At 27.2% G+C, this 10345-nt stretch overlaps 1 protein-coding gene across 1 annotated transcript; it reads left to right on the top strand.

Moving 5' to 3' along the window:
* The first annotated feature begins 3172 nt into the window (after nt 1–3172).
* Nucleotides 3173–4298, top strand: LOC114170628 (signaling peptide TAXIMIN 2-like). Its single transcript, XM_028056147.1, has 2 exons — nt 3173–3557; nt 3985–4298. Exons 1-2 carry the CDS (start codon nt 3448–3450, stop codon nt 4106–4108), a joined length of 234 nt encoding a protein of 77 aa, XP_027911948.1. The 5' UTR covers nt 3173–3447; the 3' UTR covers nt 4109–4298.
* The last annotated feature ends 6047 nt before the right edge of the window (nt 4299–10345 follow it).

Raw genomic sequence — 10345 nt, 5'->3', positions numbered from 1 at the left:
ATAGGAGAGGTGTAATTATTATTTGACTCGTCGGAAAAATAAAGGCGGAAAAAGAAAAGTTAAGAAAGCTGAAGAGATGGGCCAATGCAAAGGTGGGCTGAAGGATTTCATGGAGAGGCCCAATAAAAGAGTGTCCAAATCCAAATACTCTTTCTACAAGATAACTATTTTAAGTATATTAATCAATTAGTAAGTAGACTCGGCCTACACGACTTAATTTGTTTCATATGATTTTTCTTAGTCAAGGAAAAAAATTAAATACAAACAAACATTGCATATAATAGATTCCACCAATAGGGTTTTCGCATGTTTTTTTTTATATTATACAAAATATATATTTGAAAATATTATTGTAAAATAATAATCTCCACAAATTTATTTTAAATAGTTTAACCCAATAGAAAAGAACTTTTATATGGAGACCTACATCAGATAGTAATCTTAATCACAAAAATGTTTCACTACATATCTGATCAAGATAACATGTAACCTAAACATGCATGATACAATACTCATTAGTGATTTGGTGCAAACAACCTTTCATATCCTATAACATTAAGGTGGGGATACAAGGTTAGTAAACTCTTACCTTGTTTCATTTGTTCAATCCTTCATGGGGCGTTGCTCCAATAGTGCGTACCCTCTCACAATAGTAGGTGTGGTGCATAATTTGATTTTTACCGTTCTTGAGTGGTTAGTGTTTTTTTTCCTGCAACACAAATAAAGGAATGAAACAACAAAATATTGTAAATACAAATATATTATATATTAAGAATATAAGATACTAGCAAAAATATTACATTACTTATTTTCTTTCATTAACATGCATACACATTTATAATTATTTAATCATTTTATTATTATTTGGTATGCAACGATGTGGGTTCAAAACTTACAATATCCAATTTGTTTTATTTATTTTTATTTATGATTTATAAGTTTAACTATAATATCAATTATAAATAATATTATCATATGTGAATTACTGTAAGTATTATTTTTATTATTTTTAATTATTAGTAATATTAATATTATTATAAATTTTATTGAAAGTAATATTAATTATTATTATTATTATTATTACATGTATTATTATTGATAAAATTGGAAGAAATTTTTGAAAACTAAAAATAATATAAACTTATTTAAGATGAACAATTTGAAGAAAGATTAAACCGTTTGACATTATTATTTATTGAAAAAAATAATTATTTAAAATTTTTTTGATACAATTTAGTATAAATTTTTTATTAATAAATAAAATAAACATATTCTTAAATTTATTTTAGACCTAGCGAATCTTTGAGTCACCCTTATTACGTGTCCAAGATAAAATGATAAATTAAATATATATTCCTGCTTTAACATTAAAATAAAAAGCTTTAATAACAAAATTATGTTTGATCCTGAATTCTAATTTTAAAATAGACAATTTAATTATTAATCCTTGCAATATTATTTTAAAATCTAAGAATTGAAACAATAAACATATTAAAAGTATTTTTATCTCAGTTTAAAATATTATATATATATATATATATATATATATATATATATATATATATATATATATATATAATTGTTACATTAAATTCAATAATAATCATCATTGGTGTGTTTTTCATTCATTACGTAACAATAATAACATAAAAGACAAAAAAAAATTAACACTACTAAAAATTCTTATATTACATGAGAATTTTTTTTTTTGCAAATTTATTAAAACATTTGGAAGAAAAGACTTTTTCTTGCTATTTTTTCTAAGAATTTTAATTGGCAGGTAATTCCTTCATGAATAATTATTTCTTACAAAATTATAAAATTCGCAATTATTTTCTACAAAATTTGTTGCGAAAAGTGTTTTATACAAAATATTTTCCAAAAAAATTGGCAGCAATTAAAAAAAATTAATTGTAACACTACTACAAATTGTCATATTACATGAGATTTTTTTTACAAATTTGTTAAAAAAATTTGGAAGAAAAGACTTTTTCCTGCTATTTTTCTAAGAATTTTAATTGACAGATAATTCCTTCATTGGTAATTATTTCCTACAAAATTATAAAATTCGCAATTATTTCCTACAAAATTTGTTGCGAAAAATGTTTTATACAAAATATTTTCCAAAAAAATTGGCAGCAAAAAAAAATAATTGTAACACTACTAAAAATTCTCATATTACATGAGAATTTTGTCGCAAATTTGTTAAAAAAAATTGGAAAAAAAAACTTTTTCCTGCTATTTTTTCTAAAAATTTTAATTGACCGATAATTTCTTCGTGGATAATTATTTCCTGCAAAATTATAAAATTCGCAATTATTTCTTACAAAATTTGTTACGAAAAGTGTTTTATAGAAAATATTTTCCTAAAATATTGACAGCAATTTTCTAAAAAAAATTCAAAACATGGTAGAAAATATAAGTTTTTTAGTAATGTAAATTTATTTTATAATAATTAAGAATATAATTACTTTTGATATTTGGATTACTACAATTCTAACAAAGAATTATATTTTAATAGCAATCATATCAATTATATATTCATTATCTATATTTGTAAAAAGAATATGAAAGGGATTGTTGAGTGAGGGAGCAATAACATGTCTCTACCGATAACAAAACATAAAAATAATGACTTAAAATTTTTTTTATAACAAATAATTTTATATATGAAGTAATTCTTTTCCATATATTTTCTTTGAATTAAGAAAACAAACAAATATATATATATATATATATATATATATATATATATATATATATATATATATATATATATATATATATATATATATATATATATATATATATATATATATATAACCTAAACTATGTAAGTGAATACAAATTATTTTATTATAATAATTAGAATAATATAGTATTATTATCACTGTTTATAATAATAAAATTCTGTAAAATGAGACAATAAAAATATTTTCTTAATCACGCAAGAATATACATTATTATTTTGCCTTAAATTCATTAATGTTGGACCACTAACGTCTTCTACAAGTAAGAATATTAACATAAAAGGCCAAAAACTGAGCTGTAATTTTCTCTATAAACAATTAATAATGTAATTATGTTTAAAGGGTTAATTTTGTTAATTGCAAAGAATAAAAAGGAGAAAGAATTATGTTAACGAGTAATTTGAAACACTGGAATAGGACGATACATGGTAACACGAATCACAGTGAATAAAGTAATGACAGAAAAGAAGAGCGTGTGAAGAAGGTCAACGCGAGAATAATAGCAAGTCATTGAAGTTCTCGTCACGGTGGGGTTCCCAACGAAGTTACATCGAAATCAACACGACCTTCATTCACACCCTTTCGCAACCTCTCTTCACTCTTCATCTTCTTCTTCTTCGTCTTCTTCAGATTCAGATCGCAGAGAAACACACTCCAATAAGATAATCACTGCAGAGAGAAAGAAGAGAGAGAAATTATGGAAGGTGAATTTTGCGAGTGCAGACCATTGGGTTTCGTGATTGGGTTACCCTTCGCTCTGCTTTCATTGGTTTTTTGTCCTGTAGGTGCTATCATCTGGCTTCTTGGGTATGTAACTTTTTCTATTTTCTCAAACTTTTCTATGCTTTTTCTCTTCTTATTTTTTTAACTTTCTTCCTCATTTATTTCCCTTTTTTTCTTATTGGTTCATATGCAAGACCAATTTAATAACTCAATACCGATTTTGCATTCATATTCATTCAATTCCTACGCGTTAGAGAATTTCTTCTCAGACACGTTTATCTGAATAATACGAGTCAATAAAAACTTGTAACATTTACGTATATTTTGTTGTTTGTATTTGAACGACTGTTTCATTGAGTTTCTGCATCATTTTTTTTTCTCTCTCTCATATAGATAGAATGTAATTCATTATTTAATATCTTATGGTATAATATGAATTGTCATGAATAATAAATTTATTAAATTTTGTAATTACTATATTTGAATATAATTTTTGGTTATGGCAATGCAGGTCAATAATGAGTTGTTTGTGTCCATGTTGGAAGGGTTGTGGAGAATTGAGCAATGTGGGTGTGAGTCTTGTAAAATTTCCAATTAGGGTTCTTAGATGGTTCATAGAAAAGATTCCTTGTTGATGATGGGATATAAATACATTTCTTTTCTTAGTAATTATTATTATTATTATTTACTATTTTGGAGTTCTTCACCTTTTTCCGGGACCAGCTTTGTTTATGATTCAAGTTTGCATAAATGATTTATTATATTTGTCTCATTCTTTAGAGTGATGTTAGTGATATTTGTTAACATTCTATTTCTACCTACTCCTTTGGTATTTGATGAAATTCATGTAGAATGCATTAAATATATATATACGAACATGGTCTTGGATTGCTGGAATCTCTTTATAAATTTTATAGGATTTATTTATTACCTTTTTAGTAATAACTTCACTCATAATTCACCTACCTAGAGTTATAATTCCCAAATAACTTAAATTTATCCCATGATAGCACAAAATATTATCAGTTTTATTCATAGTTAATTTTTACCGTTTACGTTTTCTCTTTTAATGTTTTTCTTTTATTAACGAATATAAAATTTAAGTTAAGAGATTCAAGTTTAATGTCATTTGAGTAATACCATATGCTTTGAGACTAAATCGATTTTTTTTTATGATAAACTACTTGTTTAAAAAACTTATTAATAATTTTTACAGAGTAATTTAGGATTGATTCTTTAAGAAAATTAACTTGTAAAATAAATATTTATCTCATTTATGTGTTACGTGCGAAAGTACGTCTTCATGTTTGTATCTCTTCATTTTTATGTGTCAAACATATAATTTAAAAAATAAAAAGTATATAGTTTAGTAAGGATATAACTAAAGAAATTAGGTCATTATTTTTTAATTGAAAGGTTATTGGCTATGCATTTTATTGAATAATAAAATTATATGTATTTAATAAAAAATAATTTTGTTTGGTTAAAATTTACGTCCAAATTTAGTTATAAAAATGTACTTATTAATATTTCTTTTAGGGTGACTAGTTAACATGGAACTTCAATTTTCAGCAATGTAATTTCACTTCATTATATTCTAAAGATAATAAAACAAATAATTAATCCATATCATAATTACATGGATTGATTCTTGAACCGATGTAATAAAAGGATTTTGTATCGGTTATTTTGAGAATTGATGTTATATATTTATTTCTTTTTTAAAAAAATAAAAAATTTAAAAAAGTAAAGATACTATATCAATTGGTTTGGAGAACCAATGTAGTATGTTTCTCAGATTAAAAAAAGAAGACTACATCGGTGAAGACTAAGAACTAATGTAGTATTTCCTATTTTCATACTCGCGTTGCACATATGTTTCATACTTCTCTTTTTGCGCTTTGTCTTCTTCGTTTCACCCTTATTCCATGGCAGCGTTTTGTAGTTTTTTTCACTCCATTTCCTCCCTCGTTCTCACTATTTTTTGCTTTGTACTGTTCTTGTTGTCTGCATTATGATTTCCAAGCATTTTGAATATTCTCTTGTCGTCGTTCACGACCAACTAGCGGAGCCCCTCTTGTTGTCGTCACAACCACATTCGTGGAGGTCTCTCAAGAAGCTCGTCACATCTCTCGCTTAGTCTCTTGCTCGTGTCATCACTGATGCCCCTATTAGGAATGTGGTTTTCTTGTTTTGGTAGCCATTGTGGGTGGTATGAAGGTGGGTCTTTGGTTTCTTCTTCCTGTAGCTAAATAGAGACGTGTAACCTTAGGGTTTAGGGTTCTAATTATTGCTTGTTGGTATTGTGCCTTTCTATGTAAGAATTTTTCGTGCTCTGAAAAACATTTGTGCTCTATAATCTCTAGCCTCTTTTTTTGTTGTTGTGCTCTCTGAATGAATGGAGGATGATGAGTGGCTGGAAGATATTGTGTGCCCCCTCATTTCTATGTGTGGTGATGTGCACGAGGGAGATGAATGGAGGATTTTTTTTCCCACTTCAATGCCATATATTAAATCAGTTGTTCTACAATTGATTTAAAAAGTGTTATACTTACTACATCAGTAATATCTACATTGGGTCCAAAACCGATGTAATTAACTCTAAATAGTCGATATAAAAAGAATTTTTTTTCACTAGTGACATGAACCTTACCTAAAAGAAGAGATGTGGAATCCTCGACAGGAGGTACGCTAAGGAGACCCTTGCTACTCAATGACCTTAGAAGATTCTTTAAAATCTCAATGTGGACTTTATCCTTAACATTAAGAAGATGCTTAACCCTTGATTTGAACTTACAAGACCTTCTTCAATAAAGAGGAAAGAAAGGAGTATGGTAAAGGTTAAAGACTAACCTTTTGCTGAGATCTTGGAGAGAACATTTTAGTTTAAAACTCCACTAGTTTGACATCATAATAGAGCAAAATGATTGAGTTGAAATTTTATCAAAATTACCAAACACGAAAAAGGCTAAGCAACATGGAACCATCATCCAGGAAACACAAAGTACTCCAAGTTAGGACCATGATGACATCTTGCAGGTAAATCTTGATAGACCAAGCTGGATGACATTGATTATCAATTTTTTAAGCAGCATGGAACCCTCATCCAGGAAACAGAAAATACTCCAAGTTAGGACCATGATGACATCTTACAAGTAAATCTTGATTATTAATTTTTTAACTAATGACATTTTGCCTAAAGATGTTACAAAAGCGAAGAAGATTTGTTGACAAACATTATTTTATACTATGTATAATGAAGAGCTTTTTTGTCTAGGATTTCCCCCCCTTTGTTGAAGTGTTTAGGTGAAGATCAAGCTAGATATGTCTTGGCAAGACTTCATAAAGGCATATGTGGAATAAATATTAGAGCTCAATGTATGGCTTTCAAAGTTTTGAGAGTCAGGCATTGAAAGGATGCTCATGATTTCAGTAAACGGTGCCAAAAATGTATGAAATTTGATCCTCTTCATCTCGTACCCTTGGAAGAGTAAAAACACATAATAACTACCCATAACATTTTACAACACGAGGAATGGCCATACTTGGCTCGTTTCCACTTGCACAAGGATAAGTAAAATATTTATATAATAGTTGTTGCTTATTTTACCAAGTAGATAGAAGTTGAACCATTATGGATTATCACTACCCAACAAGTACACAAATTCCTTTTTCAAAAAATGCTAATTCGACATGGCTTATCATATTCTATTGTTACATATAATGGTGGCAATTTATAGATAAAGGATTTGAGTAGTTTTTACAACAGCTCGAGGTATAAAGTACTAGGTGTCCTTTGTTGAACATCCTAAAAAAATTGGTCAGGTGAAAGCGACTAATATGATTATATCGAGAGAACTTAAGAAAAAGCTTAAGAAACCTAAAGGTCTTTGGACCGAGGAAAATACTTAGCATACTATGGGGTTACATTTCTATTCCCCATTTGTCAACATAAGAAACATGGTTTTGATTGACATATAGGTCATATATCATAATTCCAGTCGAGCTTGGAGGGGCCTCCTAGCAAAGGCAAAAAATTTTATAACAGTAAAAATAATGATTATTTGAGGTTAGAGTTGGAGCTCATAAATGAAATTCATTAAGAGACACATTTTAAGGACAAAATTGTAACATAAGCTTTGAACTTCACAATGGACAATACCTTGAATAGGGTGATTGTCCCTAACAATATTATTTCAACACATTTGGAGTCGAGATGGGTTTTAAAAGAATCAACATAAAAAATGCTTATACATCAATTTCTTTAACAACAGACATAGAATTTGTTTTAGCCTATATTTTTCACATATTCTTCTTTAACTTTTCTCTATTGTGCGAGTTATGTTATTTTTAATATTTTCTTGTAACATGGTTAAGAATTTATCACTACAAGAAAAACATATATTAGAGTCCTAGTAAAACGCATGCAAAATGAAAATACCCATGTTAAAGCATCGGTTTTACGTGGGAAACTACCCATTCTCTAACCATGGAAGCAAAAACACTTTAGGGTGGGTTGTCACAGTTGACTCAAATTAGGGTCAAGCCCACACTATTCTTAACAACTTCCATATGTCAAATCCCACCAGCCTTCAAAAGGACCAAATCTCGCCAGTTTTTTTTCTTTAACGAAACATTGGTACTAGCGTGGGGTAAGCCCTCGCTAACTATTAAATTTTAAAAATTAAAAGCACTTGGAGCCCGTCTGATACTTGTAAGATATTTAATTAATTAATTTTTAGTATATAAGGAAAATATTTTAATTAACTAAATGAATGAGAAGTATAATCCACCTTTGCTCTATTTATATGGCCAATACTCAATTGAAAACTCAACAGCTTAAATACATAAGTAAATACAATTCAAAACACAAAAAACTAACATTTTGTAGGACAATAGCAACACAAATTTCACTTCAAACCAACAATTTTGCTCAAACTCGTGCAGACGACACCTTCCTTCCTTTCTTCTTCTTCTTCTTCTTCTTCTTCTCACAATAAGTGTTTAAAAAGCCCAACAACTTATAAAACAAATGAAAAATGGAAATATATTTGATAATTTAGCATTTTATTCCTAAAATCAAAGTTAGATGGGCCTTCACGATGACTTCTTTGAATATATTGTCAAAACATAGAGGTGTAGTAAGGTGAAGGAATAACTACTATAGAAAACAAATATAGTAAAGTTTGTTTATAATAGTTCAAATTATTATCATTGTCTTGTCACCTCTGCAAAACACTGTTTTTACTATTCATGTTCGTCCTTTAACAACTCAATAAATAAAATTCAAAGGTTTATGCAAGAAAACCAACCATCTCTTTCAATAAAATACTAACTCTTATAATAAAGGGAGACTTATTTTTAAACTAAACAATTATAACTATTTAGTTGGGTTAAAATACCTTTTTTCCAATTTTTGTCAAGTTTTGTCAAATCAGTCCTATTTTTTGTTGTGTTCAAATATGTTCTAATTTTCGTCAATTTATTCAATTTGGTCATTTTATGCTAATACCGTTTAAACCATTAGCGCCATGAACATTGACTGCTACATGTCACTTCGTGGTTTTTTTATTTTTTTTATAATTTTTTTATAATTTTTTTATAATTTTTTAAATTTTTTTGTAAATGTCCTCGTGTCAACCCAACGTGTCATGTATCAGAGTCAATGTTTTATATTTAATTTGGTTCCTATATTCATTATTTTTTTTTTCAATTTAGTCCCAATTTTTGTTAACATGATCCAATTTTGTCCCTTTCCAAATTAAAACTAAATTTAATTTTTATATTAAAATTCACATTTTTAATTAAATATTTTATATAATATATTAAAATTCATATCATTATAACTTTTATATAAAAATTAAACTTGGTCTAATCTCCGACAGGGACTAAATTGGGATTAAATTGAACAAAAATAACAAATATAAGGAGCAAATTGAATATAAAACATGGTTTAATTACTCGGATGGTACCCACTTTGGTAGATGTGTGTCAATCTGGTACCCGTTTTTAAAAAAATGTCAATTGCATCCCAACTTTTGAAAAAAGTGTTTCAATTAGGTCCCTTTCATACGGAGTTGACTAACGTCGTTAACGACGTGCCACGTGTCAGTCTGTGGTTTTTTTGATTTCTTTTTAATTTTTTTTATATTTTTAAATTTTTTGAAAAAAAATGCCACGTGTTAGGTCCCTATGTGTGACACATGCCATTGTCAGTGCCACGTGTTAGTATCACTATCAGATGTCATTATGTTGATTTCGATTTAGTTCCCATATATGTATTTTTGTTTCAATTTAGTACCTACTTATGTGTATCTGATTCAATTTTGTCCCAATTTTTTTTTAATAATTAAAATATTTTTGTAATCCATTTTTAATAAGATTAAAACTAATTAGGTATAAATATTTTTACAAAATTAAGTAGTAATATTTATATTGTTTCTCTCAATTTCAGACCAAATTTATTATTTGTATAAATGTTATACTAATATTTTTTTATTAAAAATGACTTTTTAACATATTACTTTATTAATTATCTTTGTTATTAAGTACTCATGTTTTGTTAATTATTATTTTTTTTTCCAAAATAGAACAATATTGTCTCTTACTAATTTTAATCCAAAATTTCTATTTTATACTATTTTTTTATTAAAAATGACTTTTACCACTAAATTTTAATATAAATATCAAATACTTAATTTTTGTAAAAAAATTATACTTAATTACTTTTAATTAAAAAAAATGGATTTTAATTATTAAAAAAATTAGGTCAAAAAAATTGAAACAAAAAGACATATATGAGGACTAAATCGAAATCAACACAAAGACATCTGATAGTGACACTAACACGTGGCATTGCAATGTCACGTGAC

Source organism: Vigna unguiculata, chromosome 11, assembly GCF_004118075.2.
Source record: "Vigna unguiculata cultivar IT97K-499-35 chromosome 11, ASM411807v1, whole genome shotgun sequence".
Lineage (NCBI taxonomy): Eukaryota > Viridiplantae > Streptophyta > Magnoliopsida > Fabales > Fabaceae > Vigna > Vigna unguiculata.
The sequence above is the reverse complement of the archived record's forward strand: the minus strand, read 5'-3'. Positions and strand labels throughout refer to the sequence as shown.